This window comes from Hyperolius riggenbachi, chromosome 11 (genome assembly GCF_040937935.1).
Source record: "Hyperolius riggenbachi isolate aHypRig1 chromosome 11, aHypRig1.pri, whole genome shotgun sequence".
NCBI classification, from domain to species: domain Eukaryota; kingdom Metazoa; phylum Chordata; class Amphibia; order Anura; family Hyperoliidae; genus Hyperolius; species Hyperolius riggenbachi.
In genome coordinates, this window is record NC_090656.1 from 153,613,418 (window position 1) to 153,640,535 (window position 27,118).

The following is a 27,118-nucleotide window of genomic DNA, read 5'->3' on the forward strand; positions in this document are numbered from 1 at the left end:
GTTAACTGAATATACAGTTAATAAATACAGTTTTCTAAAAGTGACAGACCACTATATTTTCCCTTTTAGTTTGTAGATCTATAATCCACTAGTTTTCATAGCTTTAGGGAAGTTTGTTTAGTTTAATCCTGAACAGAAATTGAAAATCTAGAACACAGAACAGGAAAAAAAAAACATGGGAAAACATGGAAACTACAAAATTGACAAAAATGCACAAACACAAAATTAGTGCTTTTTTCTTTTATTTCCATTTTTGGATTACTGACACAGGGTTACATAAAAAGTAATCCAGTCTGAAAGGCAAATGCTTGAATGCTTTAATGAGGCATAAATTCAAAATTAACACTTTTAATGTCAAACTGAACTGGTGAACAATTTTTGGCCATAATTGGTATATTTAGTATTTTTCTGCTACTTTAGAATGTATTTTTTGAATTAACATAAGTTATCCAAATGTTGTAGGTTTTTGCAGACATTAAAAAAAAAAATCAAAAAGGCATAGATGACCACTATTACTCCATTTTCAGTTCAACCAAAGTTGTGCAGGGCTAGTCGAAACATATCATTTGTACAGACCCAGGAATCGTTAATATTCTTAAGTAAAAACATCTGATGAAATCCAATAACTGGGTCATCATCTGCCTGGAAAAAACAAAAACAAAAACAAATGTACAGACAGCTTCCACATTCATATTGTCACATTAAGCAGATTTCAGTGAAATTAAACTCTGAAGTTATGCTTAGGAGCTGTGCTAAGCACCGGCTGAAACCCCCTAAATTTATGTTGCATCAAAAGGCCCCATTAAGCTGCGGGACCTATTTTTGCCCTCACTCCTGCCACGTGGTGAAGCAGTTGGCCAGAAGTAGCCTGAGCCCCTAGCACAGACAGGACACTGGCCAGTGGGAGTTTATATAGTAGGAGACCCTTCCTTCCCTATTCAACCAGAAGCCCTGTCTGTGTGTGTATGTACATAGGCATCCTCATAGCTACTAACTTTCTGAGACAAGATATGCCCTCACCACACCTATGGTCAGGTATACCATGTAGAAGTTATGAGCAAAGGACACAGTTCTTTTCACGAATCCTTTTTATGGGGGTATGGAAATAAGGAAAGCATTAATTTAGAGACACGGCATACTGAAATATATCCAAGCTAAAAAGAGGGACATTAGAAGAACAAATCAATAGAAATGGTCGATCAGTTGTATATAATTTTGGCTTGCATGCAAATTTAATGCACAGTGTATGCAAATTAGAGCTTGGCCCAATCCCAAGGTATACAAAGTATATAGGTGATCTATCGCCTAACCCTGGGCCACAAGCCTGCTGCCAGACAAGCATCCCCCTGCTTCACACATTTTACAGCTCTCTATCCACAAATAACCTCAACATCCATCCTCGCCCCAACCTTATTTCCATCCATCCATCACACACAAACACACACTCCCCTTACCCTGTGGTCTCTGGAATGCCAGATCCGTCCGCAATAAACTTACGGCGGTCCACGATCTCTTCCTCTCAAAATCCTTCACCATCCTCGCACTCACTGAGACATGGCTCACCCCCTCTGACTCGCTGAGGCTACCCTCTCCTACGGTGGGCTTCACCTCAGTCACACCCTCAGACCAGACAACAGGACTGGGGGAGGGGTGGGTCTGCTCCTCTCCCCATCCTGCACATTCCGTGTCCTCACTCCTCCTCCCTCCCTACAATTCACATCATTTGAGGCCCACACTATCCGCCTCTACAATCCCCTTCCAGCCATTGTTGCGGTCTTATACCGCCCTCCGGGCTCCACACCACAATTTCTTAACAATTTTGCCTCCTGGCTCCCACACATTCTCTCCTCTGACCTCCCCACCATCATCCTCGGGGATTTCAATATTCCCATCGATGAACCCCGCGACTGTCGCAACCCGGCTACACACCATAGCCAACTCACTTGGCCTAGTACAACACACCAATGCCCCCACCCACACTGCAGGTCACTTTCTCAACCTTATATTCACTAAATCCACCACCATTGCAGACCTCGACATCGCACCATTTCCACCATCAGACCATCGTCTTCTCACCTTCAACCTCCTCACGGAAGGCACCTCCAACCTACCCACCCGGTCGATGGCAGCATGACCTACGCAAGCTCAACCCTAGCGTCCTTGCTAACCTGTCCTAATCTTGCTGCAGCTCAGTGTCGCCAAACTCATCAGCTCTAGAGAAAGCTGCTCCACCAATATTCTGCCGCAACCGCCCCCCTAACCCTCAGCCCTGGTGCACTACCCATACTCGCAACCTCCAGAGGGAAACACGTGCCACTGAACGGAAATGGAGGAAAACTCGACTTAACCAGGATTTTCTACAGTACAAGACTAACCTGCTGCAGTTCCACACTGCCCTTGTCCATGCAAAGCAGAAATACTTTAGCAAACTCATCGGAGCACAATCTTCCAATCCCCGGCGTCTTTTTGCCTCTCAACTCCCTGCTTAAACCCACCCCCCCCACCCTTCGTTTCCTCCCTCTCTGCCACAGATTTAGCCACCCACTTCACCCAAAAAAAAAATGGTCTCCATCCGTCAGGAAATATCCAATTTTCAATCCTCACCTCCCACCCCCTCCCAACCCACTCCTCCTCCACCCTATCCTCCCCTCACCTCACCTCCTTCACTCCTACTACCACTGAGGAAGTCAACCAACTACTGCAGAGTTCCCATACCACTACCTCCCCCCTTGACCCCATCCCTTCTGATTTACTTCAGCCTCACTTCACGGATTTGGCCCCAGTCTTCACTACCCTGTTTAACCTCTCCCTATCCACAGGCACCTTCCCCTCAGACTTCAAGCAGGCCTCTGTACTGCCCCTGCTCAAGAAACCCTCCCTCGACCCCTTGCTACCCTCCAACTACCGCCCTATCTCCCTCCTCTCCTTTGCCTCAAAACTCCTTGAGCGTCTGGTTCACAAACGCCTGACCCAGTACCTCAATGTCAACTCACTGCTAGACCCACTGCAATCTGGATTTCGGCCCGCCCACTCAACCGAAACTGCTCTCACCAAAGTGGTCAATGACCTTGCCTTAGCTAAAGCTGAAGATCGTGAATGCCCATGGACTGGAGGGACTGGAGGAGTAGGGGATGATCTACTGTGTCAAAAGCTGCTGAAAGGTCAAGGAGGAGGAGAATGGAGCATTCCATTCTCCTCCTCGACCTTTCAGCAGCTTTTGACACAGTAGATCATCCCCTACTCCTCCATTCCCTCCAGTCCATGGGCATTCACGATCTCGCCCTGACCTTTCATCCTACCTCTCCAACTGCTCCTTCACAACCTCCTTCAATAAGTCCTCGTCCACCCCCAACCACCTCTCTGTGGGAGTCCCCCAAGGCTCGGTCCTTGGCCCCCTACTGTTTCTCCCTATACACATCCTCCATTGGCAAGGTTATCTCCTCCATGGGTTTTAACTATCATCTGTATGCAGATGACACCCAAATCTACCTCCACACCCCTGATATATCGACCACTACCATGGACAAGGTCTCCTCCTGCCTATCAGCCATCTCCTCTTGGATGTCCGCTAGGTTCCTGAAACTAAATCTAGACAAAACGGAATTTATGATCTTCCCACCCCAGCCATCCATGAACCTCCCAGATGTGCATGTCACTGTTAACCACACTTCCAATCGCCCTACCTCTCAAGTCCGCTGTCTGGGTGTCACCCTGGACTCTGCACTCTCCTTCACTCCCCACATCCAAAACCTCACAAAGTCCTGCAACTTCTACCTTTGTAACATTTGTAAGATTCACCCTTTCCTGACCCCTGCCACCACCAAACTGCTCATCCATGCCCTCATAATTTCCCGCCTCGACTACTGCAATGCACTTCTGTCTGGTCTCCCTATGACCCGAATAGCCCCATTGCAGTTCATCATGAATGCGGCAGCCAGAATTATCCACTCCTCCCATTGCTTCACCAGGGCGGCTCCCCTCCCACTGGCTTCCTATCCAGTCCAGAATCAGATTCAAAATATTGTGTCTGACCTACAAATCTGTCCACAAAACCTGTCCAACCTACATTTCTGATTTTACTCAGAGGTACACCACCTAGCCGCTCACTCCGTTCCTCCAATGAACTTCGCCTGACCGCCCCCCCCCCCCCCCCCCGCATCACACAGTCCCAAGCACGCCTCCAGGACTTCTCAAAAGCTGCTCCAACACTTTGGAACTCTCTACCTCCACCCATTAGGGCAGCCCCCTCCAACATCTTCAAGAAGGCCCTCAAAACTCACCTTTTCACTCTGGCCTACCACCTCTCACAATTGCTCTAAACCCACAACGGAACTTTGGTCCCTACCTTCATGTCTCTACCTCTCCTTCTAGATTGTAAGCCTTTGGGCAGGGTCCTCCTTTGGTGTCCTACCTGATCATGTACCTCCATTACTGTGCACCCATGCTATGCACTTGAGTGAACCTAACTTGCCTAAGCTCCATGCTCCATCCAGTGACTGACTAAGCATTACCTTGTACTCATACTGTGCGATCCGGTTTTCTTGTATTCCTGTATTGTCATATTGCTGTATATCGCCCTAAATATTGTCTGTAACCTAAATTAATGTTTAGTGCTGCGTAATATGTAGGCGCTTTATAAATACAACAATAATAATAATAATAATAATAATATACAACTGTATGAACAGCAATGCGTACTTTGTATGTAAAACAAAATTATCTGCATCTTGTTGATTCTAATGCTAGGCATACATGGACGGATTCTTCCTTATCGAGCCGCTGATGGCTCGATTGATAATATCCGACAGGTCTGATGACCCACTGGATAGATTCCCTGCCCGATTCCCGCGGGCGGACAATAGTGGGGAATCGATGAGGAGCGCCCGCGGGGAAGAGCGGGAATCGATCCGGATGGCGGCGGGGACGAGCAGGAACGTGGCAGGAGTCGATACGGCAGCTAATCGAGCCGCCGGATTGGACCGTGTATGCCAAGCATAAGACAGAAAGGAAAATGCATTTCTAAAAGAGGGACAATGGTGAGCTTTGCAATCCTCCCCAGCCTGCATCTAGTGTGTTTCTGACCTATCACCCACCCCGCAGAGTACATGTCACTTTTATAAAAAGAAGGTAGATTATATGGAGCTGCTATGGTTTGTTATAATATGACCAGCTTCTGTCTTCATGCAGAAGTAGGATAACTGCCTTACCCACTCAAAGAATAAAAAAAGAAAAAAGGGGATGTCAAGGAGCGCTGGGTACCATAGGGTAAAAAATATCTAAATGTTTTTATTAGATAAGAAGCAAATCTAAAACATTGCCACATACATAGAAAAACTTGTGTATACAGAAGCTTCTCAATCTATTGTGCCACATTTACATGATGCATACATATATGAAGCTTCCTGGTGTCCTCTTAACCACTTGGACCGTGGGCTTTACCCCCCTTAAGGACCAGGCACTTTTTTTCCATTCAGACCACTGCAGCTTTCACGGTTTATTGCTCGCTCATACAACCTACCACCTAAATGAATTTCGGCTCCTTTTCTTGTCACTAATGCAGCTTTCTTTTGGTGCTATTTGATTGCTGCTGCGATTTTTACTTTTTATTATATTCATCAAAAAAGACATGAATTTTGGCAAAAAAATGATTTTATTTAACTTTCTGTGCTGACATTTTTCAAATAAAGTAAAATTTCTGTATACATGCGGCGCGAAAAATGTGGACAAACATGTTTTTGATAAAAAAACCCCATTCAGCCTATATTTATTGGTTTGGGTAAAAGTTATAGCATTTACAAACTATGGTGCAAGAAGTGAATTTTCCCATTTTCAAGCATCTATGACTTTTCTGACCCCCTGTCATGTTTCATGAGGGGCTAGAATTCCAGGATAGTATAAATACCCCCCCAAATGACCCCATTTTGGAAAGAAGACATCCCAAAGTATTCACTGAGAGGCATAGTGAGTTCATAGAAGATATTTTTTGTCACAAGTAAGCGGAAAATGACACTTTGTGACAAAAAAAAAAAAAAAGTTTCCATTTCTTCTAACTTGCGACCAAAAAAAATGAAATCTGCCACGGACTCACCATGCCCCTCTCTGAATACCTTGAAGTGTCTACTTTCCAAAATGGGGTCATTTGTGGGGTGTGTTTACTGTCCTGACATTTTGGGGGGTGCTAAATTGTAAGCACCCCAGTAAAGCCTAAAGGTGCTCATTGGACTTTGGACCCCTTAGCGCAGTTAGGCTGTGTCACGTACCTGTAACGGAGGAGACCGATTTGCTGAGGGCAGCAACCCCTGCGACTTATCAACCAGAGGCCCTGGTTTGGGGACAGGGTCCTCCTGTTAACACGGGGCAGGAGTGCTCGCAGGACCAGTAGCCGGAGCAGACAGGAACTGGAGACTCCCGCAGGACAGGTCTGGTAGTGCAATAACCCGTCCACCAGTAGACTTGCAGGTGATCTTGACACGCAGGTTCTATAGGAATGAGACACAAGGGCGGATCCTTGGACAGGCCGGGTTCGGTAACAGAGCAGGTAGTCAGACAGGCAGGGTTCGGCAACAGAGTGGATTTTCAGACAAGCAGGGTTCGGCAACAGAGCGGGTAGTCGTACATAGCATAGGTCAAAGCCAGAGCGGGAAGTCAGACGAGCCAAGGTCAGCATGGAGCAGGGTCAGAACAGGCAGACAGAGTGTCAGGTCACAGGAACCAACTAGCTGCAATACTACAGCACCGCTGCTAGGGCTCTCCAGGCTTAAATAGGCCTCTTGGCGCGCACCGCGCACGCCACGTAGTGCGTCACGCACGCACGGCGCGACACGTCACGCGCGCATGCGCAGACGCGACCACGCGCATGCGCAAACCACACGCGCGCAACCGCGCACGCGCACACACGCGGAACAAACAATATGCATAAAACAGCCGTCCTTGCGCACGCGCGTACCCAGCATTCACACCAGCATCTTGCAACGCCAATGTTTCCGCCGAACCACGCAACGCGCACTGGTGAGTGCCGACAAACCACCTCGAGAGGCAGCCCGCCGAGACCCCCCAGGACGACCGCCAGCATCCGTGTGTGCCAGCCGCCTTACCTGGACAGGTAACTGACCGTGACAATGCCCCCCCCTTACAGGCAGCCTCCGGATGCCTCTTGGAGCTGGCTTACGTGGAAATCTTCGATGAAACCTTCTCACCAGTACAGGTGCATGAACAAAGGAAGCTGGTTCCCACGTGTTATTTTCGGTTCCATAATTCTTCCACTTGATTAGATATTGTAACTGGTTACCCCTCCATCTGGAATCCAGAATGCTTTCAACTTCATACTCCTCTTCATTGTCTACAATATCTGGAGGAGGTGGTAATGGATTCTGTCCAGGAAACAGGTCCGGCACAACTGGTTTCAATAAAGAGACATGAAATACAGGATGTATTCTGAGATTGCTAGGAAGTTCCAATTCATAAGATGCTTGTCCAATCCTTCTCTTGATTTCAAAAGGCCCTATAAATTTGGGACCTAACTTCTTGGATGGACATGTAAGCTTCAGATTCTTTGTTGATAGATATACCTGATCCCCAACTTTCAGGTCCAAGTCCCCCCTCCTATGACGATCAGCCTTTCTCTTAAAATCCTCTTGAGCTTGCGCCATGGATTGCTGAAGAAGTTGGTTATTCTGTGCTAGCCGGTTGGCCAATTCCTCAGCAGCAGGGACAGGAGATTCTTCTATAACATCTGGCAGAAATGAGGGATTATATCCATAATTGGCGAAGAATGGAGTCTGTTTTGTGGAAGCATGTAGAGAGTTGTTGTAAGCGAACTCTGCAGATGGTAACAGTTGGGACCAGTTGTCCTGTGCGCCTGAGGTGAAACATCTAAGATACTGTTCCAGTGTCTGATTGGTACGCTCTGTTTGTCCATTTGATTGTGGGTGATAAGCTGATGAAAAGTACAAATGAATATTGAGCAACTGACATAAAGCTTTCCAGAACTGTGACGTAAACTGCGTTCCCCTATCTGACACGATGTTATTAGGAATGCCATGGAGTCGTACAATCTCCTTGATGAACACCATAGCGGTGGTCCTGGCCGAAGGTAACCCCTTCAAGGAAATAAAGTGTGCCATCTTCGTTAATCGGTCCACCACTACAAAGATAGTATTGACACCATCCGAGTTTGGTAATTCTACGATAAAGTCCATCGAAATCGAGTGCCATGGTCTAGGAGGAATCGGTAGTGGATCCAGCAATCCCCATGGCTTCAAGTTGGAACCTTTACTCCGGTTACAGACTTGACAGGACTTGACGTACCTTTCACAGTCCTTCCTCAAGGTAGGCCACCAGAAAGCACGTTGGACTAGTTCATAAGTCTTAGCACTCCCAAAATGACCTGTAAGTTGGTGATCATGAAATAACTTGAATATCTCCGGTCGAAACTTTTCTGGCACAAAAACGTTATTCCTAAAAAACCATAAATCATCTTTCAGCGTCAATTGTGACTTAATCTTCACTGGGGGGGTTGAGTCATCTCTACGAAGTCTTTCCACTAAATCAGGTTGGATCAACAAAAAGTTCTGCTTGGAAAGTACAGTGTCTATCTTCTTTGGTACTTCTTCCTCTGGGAACATCCGTGAAAGCGCATCTGGCTTGGTGTTCTTTGAGCCTGGTCGGTACGTGATGTGGAATGAAAATCTTGAAAAAAAAAGTGCCCATCTTGCTTGTCTTGGATTAAGCCTCTTTGCTGTTTTTAGGTATTCAAGATTCCTATGGTCTGTATAAATCAAGATGTCTTGAGAAGCCCCTTCCAGTAGATATCTCCACTCCTCCAGAGCGTATTTAATAGCCAATAATTCCCTGTCTCCCACGTCGTAATTCTTCTCTGCATCCGTTAACTTTTTAGAGAAAAATGCTATAGGGTACAGGATAGCCTTCTCACCTGACCTCTGAGACAGAACTGCACCCACTGCTGAGTCTGAAGCGTCCACCTCCAGAGTATACGGTAGTGCTGGATCAGGATGTCTGAGAATAGAGGCTGACGTGAACTGTTCCTTCAATTTTTCAAAGGCACATTGCGCTTCCGTAGTCCATTTAAACGGAACTTGTTGTCGGGTTAGCCTCGTGATGGGTAGGATAATGGCAGAAATTTTTTTTATAAACTTCCTATAAAAGTTTGCAAAGCCTATAAATCTCTGTACTGCTTTCTTGTTCACAGGAGCTGGCCACTCAAGAATAGCTTGGATCTTTTGGGGATCCATGGCGAATCCTTCAGTAGAGATGATGAGTCCTAGAAATTGGATGGTGTGTTGCTCGAATTTGCATTTCTCAGCCTTGGCGTATAATTTAAAGAGCCTCAGGCGTTCCAGAACCTGACAAACTTGTTTCCGGTGCTCTTCTATTGATGTAGAAAAAATCAAGATGTCGTCCAGGTAAACTACCAAAAAATGGTCAATGAATTCTCTTAGCACATCATTAATAAAGTGTTGAAATGTGGCTGGTGCATTACAAAGTCCAAAGGGCATAACTAGGTATTCGTAATGCCCGTATCGTGATCTGAAGGCGGTCTTCCACTCATCCCCTTCTCTTATTCTTACCAGATTATAGGCGCCTCTGAGGTCCAGTTTTGTAAAGATCGTAGCGTCTCGTAGTTTCTGAAACAATTCCGGCATGAGTGGCAAAGGATATCTATTTTTGATGGTAATTTTGTTTAGTTCTCTGTAATCAATGCAAGGTCTTAGGGTTCCATCTTTCTTTTGTACGAAAAAGATTCCAGCACCGGCAGACGATTTAGAAGGTCGAATAAACATCCGACTGAATGGAATTGCAGATCCAGGAAGAAAATCAATTGGGCAATCGTATGGCCGGTGAGGAGGTAAGGTATCTGCCTTCTTTTTATCAAAGACATCCAGGTAAGCATGATAATGTTCAGGTATGGCCTTCTGTAGGGCAGTTATGCATAACAGATCCCCTGTAGTTTCAAGTGGTGCCGTAATACAGCTCTTGTCACAATAAGTTGAAGGAAAAGAGACAGTGCCAGATATCCAATTAATTGCAGGGTTATGTGCCTGAAGCCATGGTAATCCCAGGATGACAGGGTGGAGTGGTGATGTGAGAAGGTCAAGTTTTAACTGTTCTTTATGCAGACCTTGGATAGTGGCAGCCAGGGGTAACGTTTCCCAAATAACAGGACCAGAGCTGACCTCACTTCCGTCTGCTAGATGGATCAGAAGAGGATTTTGTTTGTGTTGTATTGGTATTCGGTGGAGGTTGGCGAATGCGATGTCCATGAAACAACTACATGCACCTGAATCAATTATAGCTGACACCTCGAGACTTCCTTCGGGTAGCTGGAAAGAAATAGGAATAGAGAAATGGTTAGTAGAGGGTCTAATGATCTGTAAATTATATGCAGGTTGATTCCATGAGCTTTGTTTTTTCCTACCAGACATGCGGTTCGGACAATCATCCAGGAAATGGCCTGCAGCGCCACAGTAAAAGCAGAGGTTTTCCCGGCGTCTTCTCTGCCTCTCTTCAGGGGACAAATGAGGACGGAGTACGCCAATTTGCATTGGCTCAGATTGATCTTGAACCGTCACCGGAGGGGAAGGGTTGGCAGGTGTCAGGGGTATCCAATTGGAACCTGGATTCCGTTCACTGGTTCTCTCCAACTGGCGTTCCCGAAAACGTCGATCTATTTGAATGGCTGCAGTGATAAGCAATTCCAAGGTAGTAGGTGGGTCAGCTCTGGATAACTCATCCTTAATGTGTGCAGATAATCCCTTCCGGAACTGATATTTTAGTGCTGAATCATTCCAGTCGGTGTCGGCCGCCCACCGGCGGAACTCCGAGGTATATTCCTCCACTGTCCGGCGTCCTTGGCGAAGATATCCGAGTGCAGATTCAGCAGTAGCACCACGCTGCGGATCATCATAAAGCACCGCCATGGCATCAAACAGGGTTTCCGAGGTAGCTAATGAGGCATGCTTCTGATCCATAAGATGGTGGGCCCATGTCTGGGGTTCACCCTGAAGTAGGGAGATGATAAGTCCCACTTTTACTTCTTCACAGAAATATGTACGTGGTTGGAGATTGAAATACAGCTGACAGGAGTGCCGGAATGCTCGGAATTTGGCTCTTTCCCCAGAAAAACGCTCTGGTATCGGTACACGTGGCTCAGGAGGAGGTGTCACAGCTGGAGGCGCAAGGACAGGACTGGTCACTGGGGGCGGGGCTGTTGCTGGAGCGGATATTCCACTTGCTGATAGTTCCCTCACTCTTCCCTCCAGACGTGCATGACCTGCTTGTAAATCCTTCATAGCCTCAGTCAAACTGGACATCTGTTCATATAGTGCTGTCAGGACTTTTGCTGCCTCAGCGGTCTCCATTGAATGGCTGTAGTATTCTGTCACGTACCTGTAACGGAGGAGACCGATTTGCTGAGGGCAGCAACCCCTGCGACTTATCAACCAGAGGCCCTGGTTTGGGGACAGGGTCCTCCTGTTAACACGGGGCAGGAGTGCTCGCAGGACCAGTAGCCGGAGCAGACAGGAACTGGAGACTCCCGCAGGACAGGTCTGGTAGTGCAATAACCCGTCCACCAGTAGACTTGCAGGTGATCTTGACACGCAGGTTCTATAGGAATGAGACACAAGGGCGGATCCTTGGACAGGCCGGGTTCGGTAACAGAGCAGGTAGTCAGACAGGCAGGGTTCGGCAACAGAGTGGATTTTCAGACAAGCAGGGTTCGGCAACAGAGCGGGTAGTCGTACATAGCATAGGTCAAAGCCAGAGCGGGAAGTCAGACGAGCCAAGGTCAGCATGGAGCAGGGTCAGAACAGGCAGACAGAGTGTCAGGTCACAGGAACCAACTAGCTGCAATACTACAGCACCGCTGCTAGGGCTCTCCAGGCTTAAATAGGCCTCTTGGCGCGCACCGCGCAATGCGCACGCCACGTAGTGCGTCACGCACGCACGGCGCGACACGTCACGCGCGCATGCGCAGACGCGACCACGCGCATGCGCAAACCACACGCGCGCAACCGCGCACGCGCACACACGCGGAACAAACAATATGCATAAAACAGCCGTCCTTGCGCGCGCGCGTGCCCAGCATTCACACCAGCATCTTGCAACGCCAATGTTTCCGCCGAACCACGCAACGCGCACTGGTGAGTGCCGACAAACCACCTCGAGAGGCAGCCCGCCGAGACCCCCCAGGACGACCGCCAGCATCCGTGTGTGCCAGCCGCCTTACCTGGACAGGTAACTGACCGTGACAGGCTGCAAAAAAGTGCCACACGTGGTATTGCCGTACTCACTAGAAGTAGTATAATGTGTTTTGGGGTGTATTTTTACACTTACCGATGCTGGGTGGGAGAAATATCTCTGTAAATGACAATTTTTTAATTTTTTTTTTTTTTTACACACAATTGTCCATTTACAGAGATCTTTCTCCCACTCAGCATGGGTATGTGTAAAAATACACCCCAAAACACATTATACTACTTCTGAGTACGGCGATACCACATGTGTGGCACTTTTTTGCACCCTAACTGCGCTAAGGGGCCCAAAGTCCAATGAGTACCTTTAGGATTTCACAGGTCATTTTTGTTTCAAGACTACTCCTCACGGTTTAGGGCCCCTAAAATGCCAGGGCAGTATAGGAACACCACTAATGACCCCATTTTAGAAAGAAGACACCCCAAGGTATTCTGTTAGGAGTATGGTGAGTTCATAGAAGATTTTATTTTTTGTCACAAGTTAGCGGAAATTGATTTTAATTGTTTTTTTTTCCACAAAGTGTCATTTTCCGCTAACTTGTGACAAAAAATAAATTCTATGAACTCGCCATACTCCTAACGGAATACCTTTGGGTGTCTTCTTTCTAGAATGGGGTCATTTGTGGGGTTCCTATACTGCCCTGGCATTTTAGGGGCCCTAAACCGTGAGGAGTAGTCTTGAAACCAAATGTCGCAAAATGACCTGTGAAATCCTAAAGGTACTCATTGGACTTTGGGCCCCTTAGCGCACTTAGGGTGTAAAAAAGTGCCACACATGTGGTACCACCGTACTCGGCAGAAGTAGTATAATGTGTTTTGGGGTGTATTTTTACACATACCCATGCTGGGTGGGAGAAATATCTCTGTAAATGACAATTGTTTGATTTTTTTACACACAATTGTCCATTTACAGAGAGATTTCTCCCACCCAGCATGGGTATGTGTAAAAATACACCCCAAAACACATTATACTACTTCTCCTGAGTACGGCGGTACCACATGTGTGAAACTTTTTTGCAGCCTAGGTGCGCTAAGGGGCCCAACGTCCTATTCACAGGTCATTTTGAGGCATTTGTTTTCTAGACTACTCCTCACGGTTTAGGGCCCCTAAAATGCCAGGGCAGTATAGGAACCCCACAAGTGACCCCATTTTAGAAAGAAGACACCCCAAGGTATTCTGTTAGGTGTATGGCGAGTTCATATAGGTGTATGGCGAGTTCATAGAAGATTTTATTTTTTGTCACAAGTTAGTGAAAAATGACACTGTGAAAAAAAAACAAAAATCAATTTCCGCTAAATTTTGACAAAAAATAAAATCTTCTATGAACTCATCATACACCTAACAGACTACCTTGGGGTGTCTTTTCTAAAATGGGGTCACTTGTGGGGTTCCTATACCGCCCTGGCATTTTACGGGACCAAAACCGTGAGTAGTCTGGAAACCAAATGTCTCAAAATGACTGTTCAGGGGTATAAGCATCTGCAAATTTTGATGACAGGTGGTCTATGAGGGGGCGAATTTTGTGGATCATAAGCAGGGTGGCCTTTTAGATGACAGGTTGTATTGGGCCTGATCTGATGGATAGGAGTGCTAGGGGGGTGACAGGAGGTGATTGGTGTCTCAGGGGGTGGTTAGAGGGGAAAATAGATGCAATCAATGCACTGGGGAGGTGATCGGAAGGGGGTCTGAGGGGGATCTGAGGGTTTGGCCGAGTGATCAGGAGCCCACACGGGGCAAATTAGGGCCTGATCTGATGGGTAGGTGTGCTAGGGGGTGACAGGAAGTGATTGATGGGTGTCTCAAGGTGTGATTAGAGGGGGGAATAGATGCAAGCAATGCACTGGCGAGGTGATCAGAGCTGGGGTCTGAGGGCGTTCTGAGGGTGTGGGCGGGTGATTGAGTGCCCTAGGGGCAGATAGGGGTCTAATCTGATGGGTAGCAGTGACAGGGGGTGATTGATGGGTAATTAGTGGGTGTTTAGGGTAGAGAACAGATGTAAACACTGCACTTGGGAGGTGATCTGAAGTCGGATCTGCGGGCGATCTATTGGTGTGGGTGGGTGATCAGATTGCCCGCAAGGGGCAGGTTAGGGGCTGATTGATGGGTGGCAGTGACAGGGGGTGATTGATGGGTGGCAGTGACAGGGGGTGATTGATGGGTGATTGACAGGTGATCAGTGGGTTATTACAGGGAAGAACAGATGTAGATATTGCACTGGCGAATTGATAAGGGGGGGGGGGGGGGGGGGTCTGAGGGCAATCTGAGCGTGTAGGCGGGTGATTGGGTGCCCGCAAGGGGCAGATTAGGGTCTGATCTGATGGGTAACAGTGACAGGTGGTGATAGGGGGTGATTGATGGGTAATTAGTGGGTGTTTAGGGTAGAGAACAGATGTAAACACTGCACTTGGGAAGTGATCTGACGTCGGATCTGCGGGCGATCTATTGGTGTGGGTGGGTGATCAGATTGCACGCAAGGGGCAGGTTAGGGGCTGATTGATGGGTGGCAGTGACAGGTGATCAGGGGGATAGATGCATACAGTACACAGGGGGGGGGGTCTGGGGAGAATCTGAGGGGTGGGGGGGGGGTGATCAGGAGGGAGCAGGGGGCGGGGGGGGGGGGGATAAAAAAAATAGCGTTTACAGATAGAGACAGGGAGTGATTGATGGGTGATTAGGGGGTGATTGGGTGCAAACAGTGGTCTGGGGGGTGGGAGGGGGGGGGGGGGTCTGAGGGGTGCTGTGGGCGATCAGGGGGCGGGGGGGGGAATCAGTGAGCTTGGGTGCATACTAGGGTGGCTGCAGCCTGCCCTGGTGGTCCCTCGGACACTGGGACCACCAGGGCAGGAGGCAGCCTGTATAATACACTTTGTAAACATTACGAAGTGTATTATACACTTTGTATGCGGCGATCCGGGTGCTAGTAACCCGCCGGCGCTTCCGAATGGCCGGCGGGTTACAGCGCGAGGGGGGCGGAGCCAGTCGCCGGCAGCCGGTCGCGTCACGGATGACGTGATCGCGCCGCCCATGCCCGTACAAGGACCGCCGCATCTGTGCATGCGGCGGTCCTTGCGGGGTCCACTTCCCGGCCGTCTCTGTGCGTTGGGCGGTCGGGAAGTGGTTAAAAATGCTGTTTGTATTAACCCTCCTGGCGGTTTGCTAAAAATCCGCCAGGGGGCAGCAAATTTTTAAATTTTTTTTTTCATGTAGCGAGACAAAGTCTCGCTACATGATAGCGGCATCCCCCCAGCCCCTCCGATCGCTGGAGGGCTTCCCCCGTCACCATGGCGAAGGGACGGGATGACATCACCGACATCGTGACGTCAAAGGGGATTCCGATCCACCCCACAGCGCTGCCTGGCACTGATTGGCCAGGCAGCGCACGGGGTCTGGGGGGGCTGCGGCGCGACGGATCAGCGGGTAGCGGCGGCGATCGGGCACTGCACGCAGCTAGCAAAGTGCTAGCTGCGTGCAGCCAAAAAAAAAAATTATACAAATCGTCCCAGCGGGGCCTGAGCGGTGCCTTCCGGTGGCATAGCCCGAGCTTAGCTCGGGCTTACCGACAGGAAGGTTAACGGGTTTGCTAACCTAGAAAAAAAAAAAGGGGAGATAAAAATGGCAAAAACTAGGGTATGTAAATGAAACAATTTTATTACGTTTCGTTTACATCCTTTTTGCCATTTTTTATCCCCCCTTTTTTTTCTAGGTTAGCAAACCCATTAATACAAACAGCATTTTTAAAAGGCACACCAGAAAACTCAATGTATGCATGATGTAAATGTGATAGATGTGGCACAGTAGATTGAGGCTTCTGTATACAAAAGTTTATGAATGTGGCATGGTTTTAGATTTGCTTCTTATATAATAAAAACCTTTATATATTTTTACCCTATGGTACCCGGCGCTCCTTGCCATCCTTTTTTTCTGCATGTCAATTTCACCATCCCCATTCACCCAGCAGGAACCATCATGTTTAGACCAAGCAGCAACATCAAGTTTGTGCAACCCTCTTTACCCTGGAGCACCCCAGTAGGTTTGATCATTCCACCCTCCTCAACTAGCAGTATACAGTATATAACCCTTCTCCTCCACCCTGTGTGTACTTTCCACCCACCAGTACCTAATGTGTTGACTGCAATAAGTGCTGTTTTTTGCCAAGGAGTCATTCCTAATTTAGTGAGTTAGTGATATAGCTCTATCACAATCCATGCCTAATTAGGATAGTTTCATCCTGAGCAAATCATGGATGGCAGTCTAGTAAAAGAAAAAGTTGACACTGCAGCCAAATAAAGTTTTATTGAAATTGGCTGCTAAAAGGTTAAAACAAAATTCTAAATTGCTATAATTACCGTATATTCCGACATATAAGACAACTGGGCATGTAAGACGACCTCCCAACTTTTCCAATTAAAATACAGAATTTGGGATATACTTTCCGTATAAGACTACCCTCTTCCAACGCACACCAAATAAAAATTAAAAAAACAATATACTGGTGCTATGGATAAACAGATACTGGTGCTGTACTGTATGTGGTACCCAGTATATAGGCGATTGGCTGGTTGAATTGGTCAACTTTCCCTCTCCCTAAGTAGATTGGTCAGTTCTCCTTGTCGACTTGTTTATCAGAGCGGTATGGAAGAATAGATTGTGCTGTGCCCATAAAACACTCCTCTTTCACCCTTCTGGTCCACTCCTATTTACCTTCTTCTCTGCCTCTCATATCTCGCACATGTGCTCCTGGGCCACTGCACTACAGTCCTCAGCAGCGAGATCTGAGAGCCTGCAACAGGATATGGCGTATCAACCGGCATCAATGATTTTCAAGGGTTAAAAAGTAGTCATACGCCAGAATATGCTGTACCTGTGATTATAGCTAATATACTGTACGTAGCAGAGTGTTAGCAGGCCTGAGACTTCTAAAGAGACCCGTCTTTACCATTGAGGGACAGACTACAATATACTCATTCAACAAACAGATTACACTTGACTCTACCACAACATTATATGTCCTAATACTGTCAATCTGACAAGAGCAACCTCACAAAATCCAAACTAGCATTACATCACAAAAGCAGTGGCGCAACTCTAGGGTACATGTATCAAAAGGCAACTTTACTGGTTCAACAGTCGAAAACTAGAACAGTATAAAAACACCATTAAAATCAAGGGGCCATCTGCGGAGTGCTCCCATACATATTAGCACAACCACTATCTCCTTCACGTTCACTCTGGTACCGGTACTAAACGTTTTTCGGCGTCTTTAGGAAGCTAGCAATACCGTTGGGAATATGCATGTAACAACTAACAACTTTTGTAAAGCACTTTTCTCCCGTAGATCTCAAAGCCCATAAGCAAGGCTCAAACCAGTAATAGGTACAGAGGAAGAATTCTACAAGTTGGTTAATACCAGGCTAAACTCTGGATTTTAATAACTCTAGGGATAGTACTGTCTTCACTGGATGTGGTAGGGAGTTTCAAAGCGTAGCATTGATAGACATTTTTGGCTCCAAAGGTTTTGAGAGTTTATGGATCCTGCTGATCTTGAAGTTGTGAGAGGTGTGGTGCAGTCTCAGCAAGTCCTTTATGTTTCTAGGACCCAAATTGTGTAGGGATTTGAATATCAACAGTCCAATCATGAAGAGTAAACTCCATTTAACAAGTAGCCAGTGCAGTGAGCGATGAATCGGTGTGATGCTGTGAATACACAATTATATTTTTCAGTCGATTTACTGTCCGATCTTATTTTGGATCAATGTTCCCATCAATTTTCTTATCAATTTCCATTCACTTGTATGAGAAATCAATCAGAAAAATGATTGAAAATAAGATCGGACATGTTGGAAATTATCTATCAAACCATCTATCTGCTGAAAAAAAACTTATGGTGTATCCTCTATAATAAAATCCCTGTGTCCGTGTGCTGTCCCTGTGTAGCGTTGTCCGTGCTGAACCGTTGTGCGCATGTGCGCACTTCGCAGCACGAACAACAATGCTGCACAGGGATAGCCTGGGACCAGGGATTCGAGTGGGCGGCGTGTCAGCGGGCGGCCTGCGGGCGTGCGGTGTTTCAGCTGTGCCGCCGGGCGTGCGGCGGCTCAGCGGTGCGGGCGGCCGGGTCAGTGGTGCGGGCGACCGGGTCGGCGGGTTAGCAGTGCAGGCAACCGGGTCGGCGATGCGGCGGGTCAGCGATGCGGGCGGCCGGGTCAGCGGTGCAGGAGGATACGACACAGACCTAGAGCCCGTTTTGGGCTTAGGTCAACTAGTTCCAACATAATGTTACAGTGGCAATGCTCGTTTGTTAGCAATCTGGCATCAGCATTCTGTATTAATTGCAGGCGGTATAGGTCCTTGTTTGGAAGGCCTGTATACTGGGCATTGCAGTAGTCAAGCCGTGATGTGATGAACCAATAAAGTTGCCTTTTGATACATGTACCCAAGAGTGGCATCAATGCGTATGTGATATAATGCAATATATTTTGCAGCTGAGGAGCAGCAACACTTCGGGTACAGAAAACTGGTGAATAAAACACATGCAATTTTGACCGGCATATGATTTACCAATTTTACCAAACTCACATAGTATGAGAGCTTACCTACAAAATCTGTTCAAAGTATTGAAAATCTGTTGTTCTTAATGGAAGTGGTATAATTGGCCAATTAAGATTGGGTGTGTAGTATTTTCTATGGTGGAAAAACACGATACAACTTCCCGTTCGATAGATGGAAATCAGATCATTATTTCCAACATGTCCAATCTGTTTCTGATCGATAAAGGGGTCGATTTTGCAAAGTTATCATCGGAAAATCAATGTCTTAATAGATCGGGGGCAGTTTGGTCATGTACACACCATACAACAGCAGATTACTCATTGATCGGATGGGAAATTGCATCGTGTGTTCCCATAATTATTTAAATAGCACCAACACCTTTCATGGCATTGTACATACTACAAAACAGACAATAGTAGGGAGCATAGATACATGTCCATCCATGTTCAGCACACTGTACAAGTTTTAAATTTGATAAAATACATAGAAACAGGAAACAATTGGAGGAGGTCTCTGCCCCTAAGAGCTTACAGTCTAGAGGGAAGTGAGGTGGAGAGACTGGGGTAGGAAACAAAAGGCGCTAGGGTCATCCCATGGAGCCTCAAATTTTAACAAATTATAAGCTTGTCTGAATGTTTGTCTTAAGAGTGTGCTTCAAAAATTCCAGGTTTGGCGCATGATGAACAGTATGCGGGAGCAAGTTACAAAGAATGCTAGAGTGAGAGGAGGTGACCAAGCTGAACGACAAAAGGGAGTGCTAGTATATGGAGATTAATGAAGAAATTTATGGATGAGCCCTATCTTATGTAGAGCTTTGTATTAGGAGTTAGGAGTTGTATTAGGAGTTCAAGCTGGAACCATTGGTTAATTGGTAAACACAGGAGGAAATGGCAGAGAGGTGGCATTAGAGAAGGGGGAGGAGTGGCGATTGAGACAAGCAGACAAGAGTTTTAATTAATGTTAATGAGTTAATAATGGGGGGGGGGGGGGGGCAAAGAGAGAAAGGCGGAAATATTTCACTAAGGGCTCAGACACACTATAATCACCGTTCTGAGCGTTTTTTGTCCATCAGAGCTTTCTGAGAGCTTTTTTAAAAACGCTCCCATTTACTTACATTAAAATTATGGTAAAATCGCGATTGAGGTAAAATCACACAATTTTACCGCAATTTTAATGTAAGTCAATGTGAGCGTTTTTTTAAAAAGCTCTCAGAAAGCTCTGATGGCCAAAAAGCACTTATAGTGTAGTGCAGATAGTCAAGTGACCTTTAGAGGTTAGTTAAGAAAGGCGCTATTCAGTTAAGGCAGTGAAGGCTGTTTGGGTGCGTACACACATCCAATTTTGGTCGGCCTGTTTTACCACTTCCATGTAGTATCAGAGCTTATCTACCTAATCTGTCATAGTATTCAAAATCTGTTGGCACTCATACCACATGGAGGTGGTAAAATTGGAAAGCCATTGGAAAACTGGATGCGTGTACCAGACTTGAGGGCTGGAACCCACTAGAGCGATTTTCTGAGCGTTTAGGGAGCAATTGAAACTGCTAGCGATTTCTCTAAACGCTCAGCTAATGTTAATGGATGGGCCAAACTCCACTGGAGTGATTGCGGTTACCAAATCACAAAACTCCGGACATGCAGCATTTGAGTGCTAGCGATTAGCGTTAGCGTTTCTGCAATGTAAAGTATATAAACGCTGGCATAATCGCTTGTGAAAAACTTACACAGAGCGATTTTGCAAGCGTTTTTATATTACTGCACACTAACAAAATGAAAATTAATTGAAAGGACCAATCAGAATTAAAACCGCTAATCGCTACACAACCGCTGGCAAATTAATTACACTTTTTAAAATCGCTCCAGAAAACGAGGAAATCGCTTACAAACCGCTCATATAAAACGCTAGCGATTGCAATAGCGTTTTGTAGTGGGTACCAGGCCTGAGATAGGAGGAGGTCAGAGTGAGCGACTGGCCAGGTAGAGAAGAAGAGTCAAGTGGGTGAGCACACAGGCAGATGATAGGAAGATAGGGGAGGACTGGCATATAGGATTGCCTTTAGAAGTGGAGGAGGGAGTTGAAGGTGTATATGCGGCTTTAGTGCTAACGAGATGCAAATAATTTCAAGGTGATGCAAATTTCAGATCGTAGTGTATTGATACACAAATGTAAAAGGTAGAGGGGGACACAAACAATGTCATCCCATTACTATTCCTTTGACCATTCTTGGTGGCGTAGAAATAGGTTATTCATAAAATGTTTTTTTACCTTTGATACTACAGGCTGCAGGTTCTGTTTCTAAAGTGCCTCCCGAGTTTGCAGTCTCTGTAACTATGTTTACACAATGTGATAACCATTACAATAATTGTACCTATGATGCACGACTGCTCATTTAGTGGTGTGTCATCATTATTATGAAAAATCTAATAAAATATATATATTTTTTCAAATGGTCTCTGACTGTCCAAGACTATCCATAATTAGCATTTTTTTTAGCACTCCTCCTCCAGGCTAGAGTAAAGCTACGTACACACTACCAGACCAATGAATAATCATTCCATAATCCATCCAACAAATAGTTAGCAATTTGTTGTGAACAGTGTTGCCAACCTTTCACGTTATTTTTTACTGACAAATACCTAATTTTTTTTTTCCTGACAAAACCCCCCTGTGCCACGCGCCGAAAAAATGGGCGTGTCACGCAACAGAATGTGGGCGTGGCCATGGGTGGGGCCAAATATACATGATTTTAGTGTTGCTGTAAAAGGTCTGCCAGGGAAGTTTGAGCTCTGCCATAGTGTTTCTCCCCCTTCCCCCAAACTACATGTAATCGTACAGCATTTCACCAAAAATCCACGTAATCTGGCAGAGGTTCTTCCAAAATACAGATAATATGGCAGTGGTTCCCTAAAAATAGATGTAATCTGGCAGCAGCGATTTCCCCAACATACACAATCTGGCAGCAGTTCCCCAAAATACACTTCATCTGACAGCAGTGGTTCCCCAAAAATAGGTAGCCCCAGGTCTATAGGTGTCCCCAGAATAGGTGGCCAGGGGTATAGATGTCCCCAGAACAGGTAGCAAGGGGTATATGTGCCCAGTATATGTAGGCAGGGGTACAGGGCTGGTTCTAGACTGGCACATATGAGGGGGCAGTCAAAAAATGGGTAGGGGCAACATGTTTGAGGAAATTTGCGGCGGTGAATAAAATGGGCGTGGCCATTATGTCATGTGGGTGGGGCTAACTGTAATGTAGTTATACTAGCTAATGTAGTTACATTAAAAAATATGAAGTAAATGCACATGACATACAGCGTTTCCCCAGTAAATGCATGTAATGAGAGACAGCGTTTCCCCACTAAATGCACATAAGAGACAGCGTTTCACCAGTAAATGCACGTAATGACAGACAGTCTTTCACCAGTAAATATGCACGTAATGAGAGACAGCGTTTCCCCAGTAAATGCACATAATAAGAGACAGCTTTTCACCAGTAAATGCACATAATAAGAGACAGCTTTTCACCAGTAAATGCACATAATGACAAACAGCCAGTGTCCCCAGTATATGTAGCCAGGGATATATGTCCCCAGTATATGTAGTCAGGGGTATACGTGCCCAGTATATGTAGTCAGGGGTATACGTGCCCAGTATATGTAGTCAGGGGTATACGTGCCCAGTATATGTAGTCAGGGGTATACGTGCCCAGTATATGTAGGCAGAGGTATACGTCCCCAGTATATGTAGTCAGGGGTATATATCTCCAGTATATGTAGTCAGGGGTATATGTGCCCAGTATATGTAGGCAGAGGTATAGGTGCCCAGCCAGTATATGTAGTCAAGGGTATATGTGCCCAGTATATGTAGGTAGGGTAATATGTGCCCAGTATATGTAGGTAGGGTAATATGTGCCCAGTATATGTAGGTAGGGTAATATGTGCCCAGTATATGTAGGTAGGGGTATATGTGCCCAGTATATGTAGGCGGGGGTATATGTGCCCAGTATATGTAGGCAGGGGTATATGTGCCCAGTATATGTAGGCAGGGGTATATGTGTCCAGTATATGTAGGCAGGGGTATATGTGCCCAGTATATGTAGTCAGGGGTATATGTCCCCAGTATATGTAGCCAGGGGTATATGTCCCCAGTATATGTAGCCAGGGGTATATGTCCCCAGTATATGTAGCCAGGGGTATATGTCCCCAGTATATGTAGCCAGGGGTATATGTCCCCAGTATATGTAGCCAGGGGTATATGTGCCAAGTATATGTAGCCAGGGGTATATGTGCCCAGTATTTGTAGCCAGGGGTATATGTGCCCAGTATATGTAGTCAGGGGTATATGTGCTCAGTATATGTAGTCAGGGGTATATGTCCCCAGTATATGTAGCCAGAGGAATAGGTGTCCAGTATATGTAGTCAGGGGTATAGTAGTCCCCAGTATATGTAGGCAGGGGTATATGTGCCCAGTATATGTAGACAGGGGTATATGTCCCCAGTATATGTAGGCAGGGGTATATGTCCCCAGTATATGTAGGCAGGGGTATATGTCCCCAGTAGATGTAGCCAGAGGTATAGGTGTCCAGTATATGTAGTCAGGGGTATAGTAGTTCCCAGTATATGTAGGCAGGGGTATATGTGCCCAGTATATGTAGGCAGGGGTATATGTGCCCAGTATATGTAGGCAGGGGAAGTGGCGTAACAATAGGCCCTGCAGCCCATGCTACCGCGGGGAGGCCCCCCCCCTGGGGCCCGCTCGGGGCCGTTTTGTGGGGGCTGGAGGAGTGGCAGCATGAGGGGAAAGCCTTGGCCACAGTCAGCGGGGAGAGGGGACATTCCCCCCCCTCTCCCTCACCTCGGGGCTCTCCCCTCTGCGCTCCTGAGGTGAGGGAGAGGGGGGAAACTTCTCCCTGCTGACTGTGGCCAAGGCTTTCCCCTCATGCTGCCACCCCTCCAGCCCCCACAAAACGGCCACGAGCGGGCCCCAGGGAGGGGGGGGGGGGCGCTCTGAAATTCTGCAGGGTGGCCCGGTGGGGCCTAGTTACGCCCCTGGGCAGGGGTATATGTCCCCAGTATATGTAGTCAGAGGTATAGGTGTCCAGTATATGTAGTCAGGGGTATAGTAGTCCCCAGTATATGTAGGCAGGGGTATATATCCCCTGTTTATGTAGCCAGAGGTATATGTCCCCAGAATAGGTAGCCAGGTGTGCCCCCAGCAGGAGGGGAGCAGCGCAGAGAAGAGGGAGAGCTGTGGGCACAGCAGTGGGGAAGGGGGGGCCATCTCCCCCTCCTTTCCTCACCTTGGGGCTCCCCCTCTCTCGCTCTCCCCTCCAGAACGAAGTCTTGCGGTGGCTGGCAGGCATGGCAGCTAGTGGAACGCTTCAGTGGCACACAGTGGCGTGCTTACCGTAACGGCGGCCCCGTCCCCCGTCTCTCTCAGTCAGTCGAGCCCAGGCCAGGGCAGAGGGCACTGAGAGAGTGTGTCCGGCCACTTTAGTCTCCCCGATGCAAGACAAGTGCAAGAGAAGGTGCGGGGGTTGGGGGGGGGGTTCAGGTGAAGGGGCGGGGAAAGTGTGTCATGCGGCAAGCCAGTAGCTGACTGGCTGGCTGCCCAGTGCTGAACATTAGGGGCGGGGCTAACTTATCTCTCAATCGCGGCAAGACTTTCTTAAGCGTGACTGTGCATGTGCAACATTTAAATCAAGATTTTTCCCGGCCAAATGTGTCACGGATTTCACGGTCACTTAAATTGAGGTCTAAATTTACGGGTTGCCCGTGAATTTACGGACGGTTGGCAACACTGGTTGTGAACCATGGCAGAAGACTGCATCACAGAATGCCAAATGACTATTAAAATATAGTGTTTAAATGATGCAGGGTGTAAGGTCTCACTTATCGAGAAAGGTTAGATAAACTGGGTTTATTTAGTCTAGAGAAAAGACGCCTTAGAGGGGATCTAATTAACATGTATAAATACATCAGAGGGCAATATAATACCTTGGCGGATGAGCTTTTTGTCCCTAGGCCTTCTCAAAGGACTAGAGGACATGATCTGCGCATGGAGGAAAAAGGTTTTAGCCATTTATTTAGGAAAGGGTTCTTTACAGTAAGAGTGATTAAGATGTGGAATGCATTGCCACAGGAAGTCGTTATGGCAAACTCTATACCTGCATTTAAAGGGGGCTTAGATGCTTTCCTTGCGTTGAAAGACATCCATGGCTACAATTACTAGGTAATGCCTAATGATGTTGATCCAGGGATTTTATCTGATTGCCATCTGGAGTCGGGAAGGAATTTTTCCCTTTAGGGGCTAATTGGACCATGCCTTGTAAGGGTTTTTTCGCCTTCCTCTGGATCAACAGGGATATGTGAGGGAGCAGGCTGGTGTTGTACTTTATACTGGTTGAACTCGATGGACGTATGTCTTTTTTCAACCAAAATAACTATGTAACTATGTAACTATGTAAATATAGGGCTGTACACTTACCAGGCAAATCATTTAAAAATCATGCATAACGCTGTACACATTGCCGACGTTTATTATTATATGCCAAAGTGATCCGTCATGTCGGTCGTTCATAATGCCCAATTACCATCTGGGATTGTTTGCTGGCCTTTCACTGAAGCCAACGTTTGTGCAAAGATTTTCAAACAATATCTGTAAGAAGAGTCATGGGAGGTTTTGAACTATTTTTACTCCCTGTGTGTATTAGCGCTTTAGGAGGGCCTCCACTGTAACCAATTACTTAGTGGGTTTCTCTAAAATGTGTCTAGGTGACAAACCACTGATAGCAGCCACGGCTGTAAGAACTGCAGTCTATATCCAAAAAATGTATTCTTTCCTGAAAATTCATCTGGGACTAGTCAAAGGGAATCAGATGAGAGTGTGATATGGAGACAGTCATATTAATATCCTTTTAACCTTCTTGGAACCGGCTGCTTAACCACCCTTAAGGATCAGAGCATTTTAGGTGCAGGAAGGAGGGGGGGATGTTTAGGGGGTCAGGCAGCCGGGTCCCCAGTTTAGATAGCTAGCCATCGGTGTCCCCAGTATAGCCAGGTGTCCCCCCCATATTGGCAGCAGCCTCTACGTACCTCCCAATGATAAGCAGCTCTAGCACCCTCCGTTATGGGCGGCATCCCCACTCGCCCTGCTGCTAAGTTCCGGGTGACTTCATCAAGCTGCGACCCGACGCTCAAAGCAGAGCAGAGGGGAATGCCGCTCAACGGGGGAACATTAAGAAGGTGAGTCTTCTTCCCCTCATGCAGCCACTGCTTTCACTAATCATTATAATAGGCCGGCGATCGTACTGATCAGGAGCCAATCTCCATGGCTCCTAATCACTGAGGGGAGAGGTCAGCTGTCATATGACAGCTTAATCTCCCCCGCCGGGTGTGCACAATCGCGTTGCAAGCGCTATAAGCAGGTGGAAAAATATATGCAGGCGTAAATCCTACGCCGCATCAGAGTTAGGCAGCCACAAGTGCTGTGTAGGATTTACGCTGCACGGTCCCCAGAATGTTAAACAATGCATATTGCCTGGCTGTCCCCGTAATCCTGTGTTTGTGATTCTTTTAGCCATAGGCCCTGAACAAACATGCAGATCAGGTGCTCCGATTCGAGTCGGACTGGATTAGCCACATGCTTGTTTCAGGGCTGTGACTCAGACAATACAGATACATTCTGGCATCTATAGTATCTGAGTTTTGCTTGAAAGAAAATAAATATGGCAGCCTTCATACCACTCTCACCACGGTTTCACTTTAAATAATTTTGTTAGCTGCCATAGTAATAATGTGGTTTGTATGTTCCTGCGGCCTTATTTTAAATATAATGGAATTACAGTATTTTTGGTGCATAAGACACTCCAGAATATACAACACACCTAGGTTTAGAGGGCAAAAACCAGGGAAAACAAACAAAAAAACCCATTAAACCTGGTGCATCCATATTTCAGGAGCATATCTTGTAAGTTTTCTCCCCCAATTATTCTGTCCCCGTGTCCCCTTCTGTTCCTAGTTTGTCCTTCTCTGCCCTACGCTCTACCTTGTGTCTCCTCCTCTGTCCCCCCTGATGCGTCTCCCACTGCCCCCCCTTGTGTCTTCCGCTCCCCCCATTGGCAGAGCGTCCACTTAATCACTTGAGGACCAGAGGTTTATACCCCTCCTAGTGACCAGGCCATGTTTTACAAGCACTTCAGCACTTCACAACTTTTAACGGTTTATTGCTCGGTCATATAACTTAGCACCCAAATAAATTTTACTCCATTTTCTTACCAAAAGAGAGCTCTCTTTGTGAG

General features: G+C 46.8%; 1 protein-coding gene across 1 annotated transcript in view; it reads right to left on the reverse strand.

The window, feature by feature from the left end:
- Positions 1-225: 225 nt before the first annotated feature.
- The window catches only part of NUTF2 (nuclear transport factor 2), a 161,862-nt gene continuing 134,969 nt past the window's right edge, over positions 226-27,118 (reverse strand). Inside the window, exon 4 of the mRNA XM_068260422.1 lies at positions 226-642. Within this exon, the coding sequence (XP_068116523.1) occupies positions 529-642 (114 nt within the window). The 3' untranslated portion in view covers positions 226-528. The remainder of the gene's footprint in view (positions 643-27,118) is intronic.